This window comes from Tachysurus fulvidraco, chromosome 2 (genome assembly GCF_022655615.1).
Source record: "Tachysurus fulvidraco isolate hzauxx_2018 chromosome 2, HZAU_PFXX_2.0, whole genome shotgun sequence".
Taxonomy (NCBI): Eukaryota; Metazoa; Chordata; class Actinopteri; order Siluriformes; family Bagridae; genus Tachysurus; species Tachysurus fulvidraco.
Window position 1 is genome coordinate 3,106,811 of NC_062519.1, and position 18,766 is coordinate 3,125,576.

Consider the following 18,766-nt stretch of genomic DNA (forward strand, 5'->3'; position numbering starts at 1 on the left):
GACAACAAACTTAATCATAATTCTGCAGCTGACTCCATAAACGCTTCGACAGAACAGGTTACATTTTATTAAGTTTTAAAATGATATGATAGATTTAATAAGAATATTTTTTCGAAAAAATCGGACAAAAGTGAGCACCCTTAAGAACGGTAATATTTGCATTAGTTTGTAGTGCAAAAAAAAAAAAATACAGATGGATAAGATGCACAAGTTATGTATAGAAATAACACACACACACACACACACACACACACACACACACACACACACACACACACACACACACACAAACAACCAAGGACATAAGACAAAGTTTTATGTCTCTGGAAAATGTGCTAGGTGAAAGGAGGCATAAGCAAAGATTAATTGTATGGGTGCCAATACTTTTGAAAAAGGGTGGGAATGAATTTAAAAAAAAGAAAAGAAAGAAAATGGAGGAAAAAACATATGGAAGAGAAATCCAACAAGTTTTATATATATATATATATATACACACACACTGTATAGTGTTAGCTATATATAGTATTTTAGATATTTAAGGTTAATACTGTGAATGAATTTTTTCATTAAATTCTGCCCATTTTCTTAAAGGGTTCCAATATTTCTGGAGTGACTACAAAGACTAAAGGATTCGTTTGGGTCGTGACCTGTCGACTGATCAGCTTTGTGTTACCTGGGAACATGGTTTATTAGAGCCTGGGCTCGGTACAGGGGGAAAATGTACGACTTGAACTCATCATTGGTTGTAATCCCAGGCCAGGTCTCTTCAGCCGGGGTTCCTAGTTAAAAAAAGAAATATTATTAATGAGTGGAATACGTTCAGTTCTAAATAACAATCAGAAAAAAACACAAGTTTACTCCGAACATCGCTAAACAAATAAGGTCCTATGAGGGAATTATTCGACGCTCTTCATAGCTTTGGAGCTTTTTTCTACGCTAAACATATGACACGTCTCAGATGTTTTGGGGGGGGGACAATCATTTGTTATTTTTTTCAGGATGTCATAGTTGTCAAAAGTTAAACGTACCCATGAGGCGAAAAACCAGGTGCAGCTCCTCTTTGACAGTCGAGCCTGGGAACATGGGCCGTCCCGTTGCCAATTCGTACAGAATACACCCAACGCCCCTGAACGCGAGACAAATAACGCAGGCGCTCTGGTTAATTACATTACATTCGGGGCGAAAGAAAAAAAAGAAAAAGAAAAAGAAAAACATTTGTTTCAAAAATAGATGAATAAATCTTTGACATTTAAGCACAGCAGGGATAATTCGCATGAAAGAATGGATTTGAGCAGATTTTCTGGCTCTGTTTTTCGGTTAGGGCAAATTCGAGGACGGCTCCCGCGGCCCGTGTTTTGATTTCTTGTCATTTGGATGGCGGCCATGGGATGTCTGTGAGCTGGAGATATCGGGAGGAGACATGCGGCTGCCGTCACGCATGGATTGATTAGGCTACTGGGCTAATCCCCTGGATTACTGGCACACAGGGGTTTTTATTGAACAGTACAGCACGAGTTTAAAAAAAAAAAAACATTTCTGACACTGAATCAAAAACTCAAGTGCTCTGAGGCATAAAAGTCAGTTTCCTCCGTGTGTGTGTGTGTGTGATAGAAATATGAGGAAACATTGAAAGAAATGCAATACAAATAGATCTTCGAGATGGTAGGTCTCAAAGTTGGTCAAGAGCGGCAGCTTCCTTAAACTCGTAATCCAAAGGTAGCATGAGAGCGCACTTTCTCATTCCTTCTCACTAAATAAGAGTGTCTGGCTCATCAAGGAATTTTCTGTTGACTCTAATACACCTGATCCACTCCGTCGAGAGCCTTGTTCGGACCGGATTAGCGTCACATATGGAGGAGGAGGAGGACGAGGACGAGGAGGAGATGAAGTTTAGTCCACAGGAGACATGGTGATCTTTTTATCAAGCAACTTTTGTATCATCAGAACGAAGGATTTCGCGTTATTGTAGTCGAGAATTGACAGACTTATCTTTACTAACATCACTATATTTTTACCTTTCTACTTCTTGTTATGTGAGCATTGTAGTGAGGAAATGTATTGAGATTAAAGAGAATAAAGCTGCGCTCAGAAAATTCATTAAAAAATACACAGCATCGCTGTATAACCAGGAGATATAGCGGCTAAGCTAGCACACAGGTTCCACAGCGTTTATTTAAAAATATCAAGCTATAGAGGAATGGAAATAAAAGGAAGCTGTAGAGTTTCTACACTACGCAAGAATGTTAACATGTGCCTCAGAAATGAAAGTTAAAATGTCGCTATATTTCAAGTGAAAATACTCCTGTGAGGAAAGATAGGTATAAACGCCAAGCACTAGCTAGCATAAAGCGATTATAGATTTTTTTTTTAACAGTATAACATGGAAGTGATCATGAAATGAGAACAAACTATCCAGAATGTCAACATTTTCTTAACACTCCGATGTTAAGAAACGACCCTGTACAGCTAATATTAAACTGTAAATACTTTTAGCATTAGCATAAACTTGAAATATTCCACCGTCAGACAGTCAAACACTGCCGCTGTGCCAAAAGTGTTGAACTCAAAGCTTTCAAAAATGGTGGTGATCAAATTTACACAGTGCAGTCATGAGTTTTACCTATAATGCATTGCTAACCTGTCTGCTTTAACACTAAGAAATGGCTAGTTAAGACATAAGTTTTTTAAGTGTTAGGGAATAAAATTTCTATGATAGCTCTTCGGTTATGAAGCTAAAAGAAGCAGTTTTTTTCTCTCAGTCACATGAAACTTGTTAAAAAGATCTGTAGAGGAAGAAAGTCTTATTGTCCCCTGAGGCTAACGTTGTTAGCGCGTAGCATGCGGATCAGCACGTCCTTACCACATGTCTATGGGAGTGGAATACTCTGTGGAGCCCAGCAGGACATCTGGAGGCCGGTACCACAGAGTCACCACCTCGTTGGAGTAGGTTTTCGTCGGCACAGATTTTGCTCTCGCCAGACCTAACAAGCCAGAGAGAGATAGAGGGAGCGAGAGAAACAATAAACATTATTCATCTGAGGAAAAAACGTTGCCTGGTAACCCGGTAATTGGCGCGGCGCCATGTTGAGATTTATATCATTTGAAGTTACTAAGTCTTGCTGTTGCTGAGGGGAATAGAATAAGAGATCTGTGTTATGGAGTTTGAGATCAGATGAAAGAAAGCTGGTGTAATGTTCTGAAAGAGTCTCACCAAAGTCAGCTAGCTTCAGTTCTCCCTTCTCATTGATGAGCAGATTCTGCGGTTTGAGGTCCCTGTGTAGAATCTTTCTCTTATGACAATAAGATAAACCACGCAGAAGCTGGAACATAAATATCTAGAGAGAAACAGGAAGAAAGATTTATACGGTATTTATTCTTTAAATTATTGGAAATGTGTTTTTCGGCTCGGAAAGAGACGGAGATCGATCGATGTGGCACCTTTACGTTGTGCATGCTCATGAGGTTTCCACAATTGTCTAGGTACTGCTTCAGATCGCTGTCCTGCAAAAAAAAAAAAAAACATAAAGCACAAACAATTACATGTTCTAACACATCTAAAGCTACCAAAGGATGTGTTATATTACATTACTGTTTCTATAGTAACCACCGATACATACTTAATGTAAACTGTGGCAATGGTGGCGTCTCTAATCTGCTAATCTGCTACATACCTCAGCCATCTACCTACTGAGGTGAAGGATATAACTGGCTTTGGGCCAAAGCTGGACCATACTTATGAAGGGTAGATTTGACGACATCAACCATAACACCCTGAAACCCCACCCCACCATACCCCGACTGGTGCAAGGTAGCCCAAGCCACGAAACATCTAAGATAATTCTTCTTACATTTCAGAAAACAATACACACATTCTGTAGACTAAAGTAGAAGAAGCAGCAGAAGGTAAGAAGTCTTACTAAATATTCGAAGACCAGAGTGAGGCAACGGTCGGTGTGGATGATGTCATGCAGAGTCACGATGTTGGCGTGTTTCAGGTTTTTCAGCAGCGATACTACAGCAACACAAACATATTTACCAGCGTGAACCATCACACTCTTAAAAATCAGGATTCCATCAAGAGTTCCTGAGGGGGTTCCGGCATCAAGTTTCAATTTCAACCGTGTTTTACACTTATACATTCTAACCATACTACACAGAACCTTAGTGGGACTAAAACAGCTCTTAAGAAAGCTACAGCTACGAGTTTGCTACAAATTTGGCAAAATTTTGATTCAACATTGACCAATTTTATTTGATTTCGACACAATTGTGATACGATTTTAAAAAGATCCACAATTTTATATGATTTTGTTAGAATTTAAGAACAATTTTGGTGACATTTTTCAAGTTTGCAAATATGATATAATTTTAAAATGATTATGCCACAAATTAAAAACAATTTTGAAACGATTTTGCCACAATTGGAAAGTGATTTTTACACAATATCATGATTCTGATACAATTTTTATATAGAACTTTAGAGTAGAAGTATAGAATTTAGAATACAACAAAATAATAGAATAGAATAATACAAATAAAATCACACTCAATTGAATAGATGTCGCTACAATTCCTTTACGATTTTGACGTAAAACTGAAAAAAAAAATAAAAATACAAGACTTTGCAGGGTTTTTCTTTTTGACGACCAAATATTTAATTGGGTATCATGTCATGTGAGCTGTTTAAAACACTGTAATCGAGTGTTTGTCTGTGAATTTGCATAACCTCGTAGAAACCGTAGTAACAATTTTAACCGATACCCAGCAAGTTTGACAGGATCGTGAGAAAAACTATTACAAAAAAATAAAAGCAAGCACCCTTTTCCCTTTTCCCTGTTCTTTACCATTTTCTTTCCCTTGTTCTATGGTATTTCCGTTCCAGTTGAAGTCCTGATGCATGAAGCCGACCGAACTGAACGCTGTCTGCTTGTCAACAGCCTCCTTTTCACACCGAGGTGACCAGCGGCGTCTCTGGCATTTAGCTATCGATTGCCATGCGATGCGAGCAACCGACACGTGAAGCTTTGTTACTTGTTACATTGTGAACACACGTGATATGATTTGATTTTCACTGCCATGTCAAGAGATCGAGGTGTAGAGCCCGTAGTCAGATAACGAGATTTCTCCAGTTCTGGTGCTAAATGAGTTATTTTTTTTGACCACATAATAAATATGCAGTTAATAGAAATTTCACAATTTAACACAGGCTGCATTAATTGTTTTTTTTTTTATTTTTTATACAGCCCCATTAACTTCCCAAAGTCATTTAGCATTCAGACTGATCTAGCGCTCACAAAAATGAAGCTAGTCTCCATTACCGTCAGAGCTTTTATTTGTGCTGGATTCTGCCGCAACAGGATCAAGTGCCTCTTAGATTTGGAGTTATTTACTCCATGGACTCCACTTTTTTAATGAAACGATTACTCTAAATGTGTCCAATAAAACAACCAACCCATTTCAAGGACATCTAAGCCTAAGCTCTATTTAGGAATTATGCACACTCACATGATCAGCCGAAAGAATTTAGAAAATGCTGAAAAAAGGCAGTTATTCTTTAAATGTTGTGATTTTTTTTAATGTTACCGTTTGTAGGTTCTGAGACCTTCTCATTTCCTCTCCACCTCCTTGATCTCTTCTCCGTTCTGCTAAACCTCATGTTTTACAAATGAAGCCCTGGCTCCTCTTAACTAAATCCTGTTACGCTCTTAACGAACATACGGTAGCGGTCTCTGAGGGTGAAGCTTGTTAGCCGGGCCCTTGAAGAAGCCTTGAAGAATCGACTCAACCTGACAGTAGACATCAGGAACTCTCGGTTGTTTGAGAATCTTTGTGGATATTTTGTCTTGTACATTAGCAGCACTCAGAGATGCCGATACTCGGATACACCTCATCGTTCTAGCACTTCTGCTTCACCACATACTAGAGGATTCCTCTCCTGGACCGAATCCCAGCTAGAACACTGGGTGGCAGCCTTGCTTCACTGTGACTCTCCGTCTTTACCCATTCTCATCACGTCCTCAGACTCTCATTTAGAGAGAGATTTAAGCCCGGGGGAGAGGAAGCCTGCAGCTCACTAGTCTAGGATTTGCACTCCCGACCACAAATCTGGAGTTTTAACAACTGGGGAGCTTAAAAATGGCCTGTTATTGTGAAGTTGTTCTGGAGATGGACGCTACCTTCTCTGATGGCAGTGCAAGGGGCTCCTTCTTCATGCTCAAGCCGGATCTCTTTCAGGGCCACCAGATTTTCTGTCAGCTTGCTGCGCCCCTTGAATACAGTAGCATAAGTGCCCTGGTGTAGAAACCAAGATAAAAGTCATGGCAGGATTCAGAACAGAGCAGGTACAACTAGTTCATGATGAAAAAAAACAAAACAACATACATTACTTTAATTCTACAGCATGGTGGTCTTGAATTCTCGAATCTGGTCATTAATTCGAATACGTTTCCTAACACAGTTAATAAACGCACACACGGAGACTTGTACCGTGGATCATCCAGATGATATTAAGCTATTAATTATTAATCCGACAATTATACATTCACAAAGGGGCTCTTCTCTAACCAACACTGATCATCGATGTACTAAATAGTCCCTGATTTCTATCAGGAGATGTTTATTTATTTATTTAACGGTCTTGTATAGAGTTTCATTTTCCGTCTTGAGGACTGGATGGATTTCCCAGTAATATGACTTTAAGAAAGAATAAATATACAGTAAAGCTGATAAGTGAACATCTATCAATTATGGAATAGATTGATAAAACGTGTAATGTTTATTAAAGATTTGCTGTATAAATGGAATAAAACACTTCCGGATGTTCCGGCTCAGAAACCGTAACTCAGTTGTGGATTATATTCCCATAACTTCACGCCCCCAGGTGTTTCATTCCTTCAATTTTTTATTTGTTTAGCATGTTACTTTCGCTACACGGCTACTTTGCCAAAAGCAAAAACCTCCATTAAATAATAAATGTATAATACATTAAAGTCTTGGCTCAGATTTAGTATTCACTTTGACATTCTTAGGCTTGATACAGCCTCTCTGATTCCTCCACACTGAATTTTTTTAAGGGTATCCCCCAGGGCTGTGTACTGGACACCTTTTTTTTTAATAGTATTTTTACTATAGTGTTGTTGACAGATAATGGAAAATGTTTTGTGGAAATTGATGCACTTTGTCAATACAGCTATTTTCAGCAATCAGTCCTTTTTTTTAATATATTAATATTGTGTGTGTGTGTGTGTGTGTGTGTGTGTGTGTGTGTGTGTGTGTGTGTGTGTGTGTGTGTGTGCGCGTGTAATAAATGACTTTGCTGTGCTTTACTGAGAAAACGAGAGATCCCTTGACTCACCTCTCCCAGTTTGCCCAGTTTTACGTACGTCTCCAGTTTCCCGAACCCGATGTCAGACTGAAGACGAAAGACGAGACTTGCTGTAATATTTTCATTCACATAATTGTGTTTAATTTCTCAGCTCATTGTGTTTTATGGCTTCGATCTCAAAAGCGTAAAATAGAAACGGAATGTGTGACTAAAATCGACGCTCATCTGTTATATATCGTTAATTTTTAACATCCTTAGCTTTTTTTTTCTGATATAAACTTTTTAATCCACATTGTTTTTTTTAGTGACAAGATTGTTTTCAGGATTGAATTTCGTTCTTTTATTTTTACACAATTCTGACGAGATCTGGATTGGGATTGGTCAGATTTTACTGAGATTGTTTCTATAGCAACGGAGCGTTTGCAGGGGCCGATGAAAAAAACATATATCGGTCAATACGGTGAAATTTTCTTTAAGGTTTCTCTTTTGTTTCTTTCGGGTTATTAAATTTAAGAAAGAAAAAAAAACGAGAGGCCAACGAGATGTAGTAAATATGTATAAAATGTAGTGATAACTTGACATTTAAAATATTGGATATATTAAATATGTTATAGAAAATTAGTTAACATTGGTGTAGTAACTATAACTATATCCCTGTCAGTGATTATTTTCCTTTAGCAGAACAAAGCCTTGTCTTGTATACGAAAGTTATTTAAGCTATAAAAAAAATCATATGCTTCTTTCTGCAATTAAATATAAGGCGGATTAGATCAAATTCCATAGAATATTAAAAAGACTTTGTGTGTGTGTGTGTGTGTGTGTGTGTCTGACCAGTGAGGCTCGTCTAGAAGTGCGGCTAAGTGGTTTGCAGTCTTCTGGGCTCTCCATCTGCAACTTCTTTAGAAACTCTGGTGGCAAACGAATGTCCATGGGCAGGGCCATCCGCTTACTGACATCCTTTACACACACACACACACACACACACACACACACACACACACACACACACACACACACACACACACACACACACACACACACACACACACACACACACACCTATCTTAGTAGCCTTGTAAGGACCTTGGATTTTTCCTATCCTTTTAAGGACATTTCGGTCCCCACTTTATCCTTGCATGCAGATGATTTATTTTTCAACACATCATGAAAATGTTTTTTGTTTTTTCTCCACAGTGTGCTAACCATGTTTTTTTTTGTTTTGTGCTGCTTTTTTAGAAACTCATCCCAGCTTAGCATGTCAGGACATCAAGCTGCGCCTGACGTGTTTGTCATCTCGTAACCGCGGAAGAGAAACTCAAAGAACAAAAGTCTGATGGAAAACAGGTATTGCTGTGCGTGTTGGTGGTGAGATTCTGTCTCGCATAAATTCTGTCCTTCAGGGGTGAACGTCAAACTGAGAAAAAAAAAAGACAATGCTGTCATGTTTTTAAGAAAGTGCTTAAAGCTTCTTGGATTTCTTCTAACCTTCACTTCCGCTCAGAACGAAGCTTTGAATTCTGGGGAATCTCTGTCCCACTGCTTCTTAAGGAGGTTTTGTACAGTTGCGCAATAAACCTATCTAGCAATTTAAAGCAAAGAAGGCTTTTTTCCCCTCTTCCCGCTTTCCCCTGAGCCTGGCTGGTGAGAGTGAAATAAGGGTGCACGTGGCCGATAAAAGCTTCTAGAGGGCAGAAAGGAACCCAATGGATTTGAAAATGGAGAGGGCATTCAGTGCAATTTTCCTCCTTGAGATACATTGCTGCTGAACACGAAGTCTGACAGCGGGGCTTGGGAGAACTCGGAACGCACTGCAATATGAAGCCTGACTTAAAAATAACCAGTCGACTGCGTTTAGCCAAGGGCTCCATCTTTTAGCCAGGTCTCTGGCAGGAGTGACACAGAGGAGAGGGCTGGAATACGAGGCGGGTATTTGTCCTTCACACACAATCAGGACTTGTGGGGGACAAGCAAGTAATGGTGGGTTGAGAGAGAGAGAGAGAGAGAGAGAGAGAGAGAGAGAGAGAGAGAGAGAGAGAGAGAGAGAGAGGGAAACGAGGAGGTGGTGGTGATGATGATGGTGGCTGCTGCTGTTCTGGGAGACTTTGATTAATCTGTCATTTCCCCCTCAGGGGTCCATTTTCTGCGAGTTTGTTTGGGTTTGGTTTGTTTTCTACGAGATGAAAGTCACCCTGAGAAAGACGCTGACATTTACGCCACTCGATCCTTCGGGTGCACCGTCACGGTGACGAGAGCTCGAGCTATAACTCACCACTGGTCCTCTACACATTACTCACACACTTCCTGAGCAGTGTTATTATTCGACTCGGTGAAACAGCTTGTTTCTGTGCTGGATTCTGTGAAGGAACATCAGCAGCGTTCCTTACATCACGGGGTTAAAGATTCCAGTAAAACATTTCCTATTTACAGTACTTACAGACACCACACAGGATACCTGAAGCCTTGACAGAGATGCAGAACACTACATACAATACAGTATATCACTGATATCATACTCTATACTATTACTATATTACTACTTTTACTACTCTGATATTACAGTGTCACTCTAACGATACTATATTACTGTATTTCTCTCACACAATCCAATGTTACTATATTACACCACACTGATCATCCTTTATTACTCCAGTGTTACTATATTACGCTGATGTTACTGTACTACTCTTATATTATAGTACGCTAATGTTATATTACTGTCTTGCTTTCAGATTACTATATCACTATGCCACGTTTACATTATTCTGATATTACAGCATTGCTATAATGTTATGTTATTACTACACCACGCTGATCGTCCTATATCGCTGTATTACTCTGATATTACTAGATTACTCCCATATATTATATGATATACTATATACTACAGTATTACTCTAAGGTTACTATTTTACTCTGATATCATATTGTTACTTACTGAATTACTCTAACATACTCTAATCATACTATATGCCAAGACCACTCTGATCATCCTATACTACAGTATTACTCTGATTACTATATTACTCTGATGGTACCATATTATTACACCTACTATCTGTTACTGCACCCTATGGTCATATAGTTATATTACTGCACCCTATCGTCATATAGTTATATTACTGCACCCTATCGTCATATAGTTATATTACTGCACCCTATTGTCATATAGTTATATTACTGCACCCTATGGTCATATAGTTATATTACTGCACCCTATTGTCATATAGTTATATTACTGCACCCTATTGTCATATAGTTATATTACTGCACCCTATGGTCATATAGTTATATTACTGCACCCTATTATCATATAGTTATATTACTGCACCCTATCGTCATATAGTTATATTACTGCACCCTATCGTCATATAGTTATATTACTGTACTTCACCCTATCGACATATAGTTATATTACTGCACCCTATCGACATATAGTTATATTACTGTACTTCACCCTATCGACATATAGTTATATTACTGTACTTCACCCTATCGACATATAGTTATATTACTGCACCCTATGGTCATATAGTTATATTACTGCACCCTATTGTCATATAGTTATATTACTGCACCCTATTGTCATATAGTTATATTACTGCACCCTATCGTCATATAGTTATATTACTGCACCCTATCGTCATATAGTTATATTACTGCACCCTATTGTCATATAGTTATATTACTGCACCCTATCGTCATATAGTTATATTACTGCACCCTATCGTCATATAGTTATATTACTGCACCCTATTGTCATATAGTTATATTACTGCACCCTATCGTCATATAGTTATATTACTGTACTGCACCCTATTGTCATATAGTTATATTACTGTACTGCACCCTATCGTCATATAGTTATATTACTGCACCCTATCGTCATATTTTGTCATTCTGACATTATTATATTACGCTACGCTCATATTATAGTATGACTCTAATATTTCTATATTACTATCATACTCTGATCAAGCTATAATACTGTATTACTATGACATTACTATACTATTCTGATATCGCAGTATTCGACTAATATTTCTATATTATTGTACTACTCACATACTCTCATCTGACTATATTGCTATCACACTCTGATCAAGCTATAATACAATATCGCTATGCTATTACTATACTAAGCTACTATTTCTTAAAGCAAGGATATATAATACTCATCTTCTTAATAATAGACCCAAGTGGACCCCTTGCTGGTTAAGTTTTCAACAAAGGGTCGACCGAAATAGAATTCATCATCCAGTGGCATTTCAGAAGCTAATCCAATGCTACACGTGTATAGTCTCGTCCCTCAAAAAGTCATCCATCAAAGTTGACCAGTTCTTGGTTTTATAACTGAGTTCTACATGGAACCTTTTTCTGAAAGTGGAACCCTTTTAGAGACCCCAATTACCAGGTTCTATCGAAATGCATAAACTGGTAGCCATCCCAAGAATCCTTGAAGAACTGACAGATGGAGTATAAGATACGCCTCTACGGTTCCAGTCCTCACTTAGAATCGTTTAATTACAGAGTTAATTAGTTGAATCCTGTGAGTCTGGAGGTGAAAAAAAAAAGTCACTTGATTCTTGGGAGAACATCGATGCTACTGACCTCCATGGAGAAGCGGCGGTGCTGGACTTTGCTGTGGTAGTGCAGCTGTGTGGGAGATGGAGCCTGATGGTTGGAGGCCAATGGACTGGTGGACGGGTGGAGAGAATGCAGGCCCAGGCTGTTCGGCACCAGATCTGTGGAATGTACAGAAAAACACACAAGGTTCTGATGGTTGGTGGGAATGGATCGAAAACAACTACCACAATTCTATCTTGTTATAATGAGATTCCAATCGCGTTGTTATTGTACGAGCCAAAAACCGGACATGACGGTGGCAGCTGTTCTGCTGTCCGTCACATTCCTAAGAGGTAAGTAGAAAAAAAAAAAAAATGAAGTTCCCGACAGTAGACTTTAATCCAATCAGAGCAGAGCAGCTCACATCCGAGTCGTCCCCCCGATCCCTCCTTATGAATCCCTCCCTCCCTCTCTCTTTTTCTGATTGGCCTGCTAACTCAATAACCGTGAGGTCAACTTTGCCATATGCTGGTGACAGGAGGCGCCATTAATCACGCGGACCATAATTACGGAACTCAACGCAATTAGTGTGCACCGTGCCGAGTTTCATGCATTTATGATGTGGCTATCTAAATGCATGTCAATCCGAGGCACCCCAATTAATACATCCCGTGTCAACAGACTGTCAGCGCAAATCTAATTATGCTTCTATGATGCGAAGCGCCGTCGGCGTGGCCCAACCTTGGCCAGAACCGTGGTGGGCCTGCTGTTTTTCGTACTGCCTAGGCTCCGGTATGGAGGTGAGAGCGAAAAAATCAAAATGGCTTTTCTGCTCCATCAGTTCAATTTGGACAAGAGGGCTTGAAGGGCCTCGAGAGGCGCGGTAGCAGGAGCCCCCCCGGTCCATTTCACAGTGGCGCGGCGGCATAATTGAGATCCACCTCATTATCGGGCCAAGGCTGGCTGTGGAATGAGAAATCGGACGCCAAGTCCATCTTTTCTCATCTGCTAGGTTCATCGTCCTCTGGGCCGTGAAGTAGAAATCTCTATCTGGAGCTGTTTGGACCATCGCTGCTCCAGAATGTCATCAATACAGGTTTCATTTCGTTATGGTATGGTCGTGACAGCTTTTTAGGGAGTCCAGAGATTCCACCGGTTATTTGCAGGCAACCCAATGAAGCCACAAGATACTAAATCGAGGTCATGGAATCAGTGTGCGCTAGTGATGTGGGATACACTTTAAGTTGAATGTTTACTTGTGGAAATGAACAGCAATAAATGGGTGAATTTCCTGCATAAAGAAAACACGGCATGCTTTGAAGGATAAGCTGACCCAGCACTCGGCGGATACAGATGAGTTCCGAATTAAACGGCATCCCAAAGTTTTTTCACGTATGTACAGCAAAAACACGTGAGAACAAGAATATTTTGAAATCATTTCTGCACAAATTGTGTCGCTGCTGTTGGTATTTTTACGGCAGAAATCCGACAGATGTTTTAATAAATTTTTTTTTATGAATTCGTATATTTCATTTCCAGAATGTTGTCTAGTCCACAACGATTCCAGGCGTTTTAACGTGACGTAACCGTTTATTCTGAAAAAAAAAAAAATCACTTCTGCTTGCTGACATTATTAGTTTCTTCAGAATGACTTCTTGTCCATGTGATAAGTTATTTTTCTCAGCCTGTGAAGGAGCAACGATTTCACACGCCGGTTCGTACGCCTTGGGGTGTGTGCACACGGCATGTGGTGTGAATCTCGCCCTCGCCTTCGTCGTGCCTCTTCGCAGAACAATGTCGCTTGCCTTTCGGTAGTTTTTACAAATGAATCCTTTAATTACAAAAGTGTGGAGTTTAAATATGTATCGATTTCGTTCCTGGTGCAAACAACAGATGTGTTGTTTTAATCTTTTCACACATTTCAGAAGCACTTTTTGGAACTTTGTGCCAGAAGACATTTTTCTTATTTATTTAATTTTTTTTTTATTTATAAATTTCTGAGAACTGAAAACTCATTGTTACTCATTGTTATAAAAGATGACACTCTCCTTACGAGATGTGGTAGCTCAGTGGATAAGGTGTTGGGCTACTGATTGGAAGGTCATTGGTTCGAACCCCAGGTCCACCAAGATGAGTTGTTTATCACTCGGCATAAAGGTGTCTGCTAAGTGCTTGAGGTTTTGTCAAATACAGGAAGCACAGTTTTGTGTTCTGTTGACCAAATTAGCAGTGTCTGCCACGTCATGCTACAACTAGCTAGCTAAACGTCACCTATCTACACTCGCAATCGATCAAACAAAGGTTTATTTTTACGATTTCTTTACAATACCAATAACACCAATTTAATGTAATAAAATAAGCATTTACGCTGTGAGATGTCAGTCATTAGGGTTAATTGTTCATTTCCATTTTACTGATTGGCAGTTGGCTATGATGTCCCGCCCCTTTCAAAAGATCTCCCAATCACCATATGGAGAAGGCGAGACATTTAAAAGAGCCTTAAACTGTACAGGAATCCCTGACATGTTTCATAAAACCTAGCTGCCATTTGACCTGTTGTTTCCAAGTGGGCGGGGCCTAAGCTGTCAGGATTGAACTTCTAATTTGCAGAGATTTAAATATGTTGAATAGCTTTGATATTAGGTGATATTTATACTACTTAAAATTAACCAATAGCACGTTCGCCTCACACCTCCAGGGTTGGGGGTTCGATTCCCGCCTCCGCCTTGTGTGTGTGGAGTTTGCATGTTCTCCCCGTGCCTCGGGGGTTTACTCCGATTTCCTCCCCCGGTCCAAAGACATGCATGGTAGGTTGATTGGCATCTCTGGAAAATTGTCCGTAGTGTGTGAGTGTGTGAGTGAATGAGAGTGTGTGTGTGCCCTGCGATGGGTTGGCACTCCGTCCAGGGTGTATCCTGCCTCGATGCCCGCTGATGCCTGAGATAGGCACAGGCTCCCTCGGAGCCACTGCCTCCAGTTAGCTATGATGTCCCGCCCCTTTCAAAAGATCTCCCAATCACCATATGGAGAAGGCGGGACATTTAAAAGAGCCTTAAACTGTACAGGAATCCCTGACATACTGTATGTTTCTTAAAGCCCACCTGTTGTATCCAAATGGGCGGGGCCTAAACTGTCAGGATTGGACTTCTAATTTGCAGAGATTTAAATATGTTGAATAGCTTTGATATTAGGTGATATTTATACTACTTAAAATTAACCAAAAAAAAAAAAAACCACAAAAAAACAATATAAATATAAATCTGGTAACAATATGACAACAGCTGTGAAACATCAATCAATCAATCAGCAGCAAAATATAAGAAATAGAGCCAACCCTCTTGTATGAACTTTTTCCTGCTACACGATGCATTGCAAAAATAAAAGTTGCGTTGCCTCATTTGCATATTTAAATGATTATTTCGAAAAATTCGCAGAATGCTGCAGTACCTGTTTTATTATTTTTTTTTAAAAATACTTTCCCTTCATATCTAATTCTGTTATCCCTTCCAATTTACCCCAATTAAATCCAAGTGCACCTTTCAGCGTATTTGTGTACTCTATTTAACAATCCTTTCCAGCCTTTCTTCTTGTTGTCGTACTTCTTGTGTGCTTTCCAGCGTCGTGCTTTTAAGTGAGTCTGAAAGCTGAATCTCAATATAAAAACGTTACGGCATAAAAGATGAATGAAAGCTGAGCGAGGTCTAGAAAAATAAGGTGACAGTCAGTACAGTGTGTGAGTGACAAAATGAATAGAGTGCTGAGGCAATGAAATATTACGCTTTAACTTCAGCGAGACATCACAAAGAGGAGCCACTTTCTGTTCTCTCTTTCGCTTTTGTTCTCTCTTTATGAGCATAAAGGATCACTAATGCCTCTTTATTCTCCTTCACCCAGAGCCTGGAAAGCATGACTAGACCTCTGAGTCTCTCTCTCCGTGCTTCACATGACTAATCCTCGGCCCTGCAGCACTTATTTATTAATATCGTGGGTGGCCGTTAGTGCCGACGATTCATCGATTCTGCGCAGCAATCTCTGACATTTCAGGTATTAAGCGCATAATCTTCACCAACCCCCGTTTATTTTTTTTACGTTTATTTAAGCGATTTTTCTTTATTGGAAGTTATGAGTAACGGGATTATGACTGCCAGAGAACGGTCATACAACAGCTCGGTGAAGCGGCTAAACAGGAAACAAACCAAATCTCTCTCACACACAGCATGCAGTCTAATTAGCTGGACACCCGACTCTATGATAATACACACCTCTTTAAACGCCTCTTGCACAATGTGTAGGTTCTACGCACAAGTGTGTTCCTATTAGAAACTATTCCTATTCGAAAGAACCCCTGGGCCCGTATTCATAAAGATCTCAGGCAGCTCCTAATTTATCTTAAAAATATCTAAGGGGGGGCACGGTGGTTTAGTGGTTAGCACGTTCGCCTAACACCTCCAGGGTCGGGGGTTCGATTCCCGCCTCCGCCTTGTGTGTGTGGAGTTTGCATGTTCTCCCTGTGCCTTGGGGGTTTCCTCCGGGTTCTCCGGTTTCCTCCCCCGGTCCAAAGACATGCATGGTAGGTTGATTGGTATCTCTGGAAAAATGTTCGTAGTGTGTGAGTGTGAGTGTGTGAGAGTGTGAGAGAGTGTGTGTGTGTGTGTGTGAGTGTGAGTGTGTGAGAGTGTGAGAGAGTGTGTGTGTGTGTGTGTGTGTGTGTGTGTGTGTGTGTGTGTGTGTGTGTGTGTGTGTGTGTGTGCCCTGTGATGGGTTGGCACTCCGTCCAGGGTGTATCCTGCCTCGATGCCCGATGACGCCTGAGATAGGCACAGGCACCCTGTGACCAGAATAGTTTGGAAAAGCGGTAGAAAATGAATTAATGAATGATATCTAACTACGCTGAGATGGGGGACTCGAGTCATATGACTTGACTTGAGTCAGACTTAAGTCGCAAATTTGAGACTTGAGACTTGCTTGACAAATATTAAAAAAAGACTCGACTTGAATTTGACTTGACATTCATGACTTGAGACTTACTTGTGACTTGCACATGAGTGACTTACTCCCAACTCTGTAACTAGGAATCTTATCTTCAGGACCAAACTTTTATCTTAGAGAGGAGGCGGGGCTAAGCCCGTTACCATGTATGACAATCATTCGAAGACTGTGATTGGTTGGCCAATAAAAAGGATCGCTTTTAAATTCTGGTCTGTTATAAACCTTCACTTTGTCTCTATGTTAAAAAACAGACAATATGATTATCAGGCAATTAGAAACAGGTGATTCCAGACATGACACGAAACACGTGGCACAACACGCTGACGGAGCGCCCCTTAATGTTCCGGCAGAGAATTTCCAAGCCTGAGATGTTATCTCTAATATGATTGGTCACATAAATAATCCCTACACAATCTAATCTGTATCATCTTTATAACTCACTATCATGATTAAATATTGTATACAATACATTTCTTCTCCCTCATCACCTATAGGGCATTTTCTTCTCTGATAAAGAAACTCAAGCCTGTTAAAAGTCCTCATCTTACCTCCTAAACTTTTTGACGCTATGAGCACTTTTAAAGTTAGGGTCTCCGATGTTTGAATGCCAATGTTGACATTTGAAATCACCAAAACAAACACGCCCCTAACCCAACACGGTCCCACCCCTGTATCGATAGCTCCGCCCACACATACATACGTAACCCAGGCGACTAACAGAAAGAAACGTGTCTTTATCATAGCTGAAGGGAAGAACAATACGATTGTAGATAAACAAACAAGCAAAAATGCCACACAAGCATAATGATGTAAAGGACAAAGGCATATATTAGTTCTGTGTAACAAAGCAAAACCAACGTTACTCACCTATCGAGAAGGAAAAAAGCGCCTCGGCGTCTTAAGTAAAGTCGGCCACATATTCACAGGTCGGAGTTTCCCGAGTCAATAACTCCTGAGCTAAACGCTGTTACTACACAAAACGCGGTTGTAGCTGCCTCTCTACATTACTACGATAGAAAAGAGGTGTTATTTGTGTAGTAACAGCGTTTAGCTCAGGAGTTATTGACTCGGGAAACTCCAACCTGTGAATATGTGGCCGACTTCCTGCTCCTTCAGTTCTCTCCAGCGCTGGAAAGCTGATCCTATATTAACACGTTCTACTTCTTGTCCTTATCGTAAGTCTTTCTTCTCTTTCTTTCTTTGTTTTTATCCTCCATGTCGATGTTAAAACCGCTTTCTGCTAATGTCACACATGCGCACTGAACACTCTCTCCGCCCATAGTGACAAGCCCCGCCCCTTTCTGCTCATTGGCTACACGTTTGTTTTGTTTTTTGTTTATTATTAGGCCCGACTCGGTTTTCTGAAGCATTTCTCAAAAATCGGAGACCCCACCTTTAAGGGTTAAGATGCTTTATGAATAACTTTTATCTGTACTAGGATCTTCTCTTTCATTCGAAGGGGAATTTCGTCACTAGGAGAAACTCTTTACACTGGTAACAATAAGAATTTTCATGAATACAGGCCCTGATGTGCATGTATGAACTCTAACACATTCTTCATCCTTATTTTCTCTTTGCACTGCGGCACGGTCGGCTCCTCGTGGCGCTGATGAATCGTCCAGAACGGCGAATCTGGCTCTACTTCCAGCTTGAACATAAATCACAGCTTCATTTTAATTGGTTAGCGTGCTCATAACCTATAATAACAGCTCATACACACAGGCGTAAAATGAAAACACGCTATACGATCAAAAGTATGTGCACCCCTGTCCGTCACACCGATGTGCGTTCTTTCTGCATAAAGTAAACGTATTTGTTGAATGTAATTGTTTTGAATCCTTGGAGATTTCACAACTGAATTGATCCGAATCATTTTTCATCATCCAAACA

At 40.0% G+C, this 18,766-nt stretch overlaps 1 protein-coding gene across 3 annotated transcripts in view; it reads right to left on the bottom strand.

The window, feature by feature from the left end:
* Nucleotides 1–18,766, bottom strand: part of cdk18 (cyclin dependent kinase 18) — a 72,124-nt gene that overhangs the window by 17,182 nt on the left and 36,176 nt on the right. For all 3 annotated transcript variants that reach the window (XR_007139924.1, XM_027154836.2, XM_027154835.2), the window contains 10 exons: nt 11,933–12,066; nt 8,156–8,281; nt 7,355–7,411; nt 6,177–6,291; nt 3,918–4,012; nt 3,439–3,501; nt 3,212–3,335; nt 2,861–2,981; nt 1,029–1,126; nt 674–779 (listed from right to left, as the gene is read on the bottom strand). Coding sequence is in view for 2 of the 3 variants with exons in the window: in XM_027154835.2 (XP_027010636.1) it covers nt 674–779; nt 1,029–1,126; nt 2,861–2,981; nt 3,212–3,335; nt 3,439–3,501; nt 3,918–4,012; nt 6,177–6,291; nt 7,355–7,411; nt 8,156–8,281; nt 11,933–12,066 (1,039 nt within the window). In the remaining variant the exon portion in view is untranslated. The remainder of the gene's footprint in view (nt 1–673; nt 780–1,028; nt 1,127–2,860; nt 2,982–3,211; nt 3,336–3,438; nt 3,502–3,917; nt 4,013–6,176; nt 6,292–7,354; nt 7,412–8,155; nt 8,282–11,932; nt 12,067–18,766) is intronic.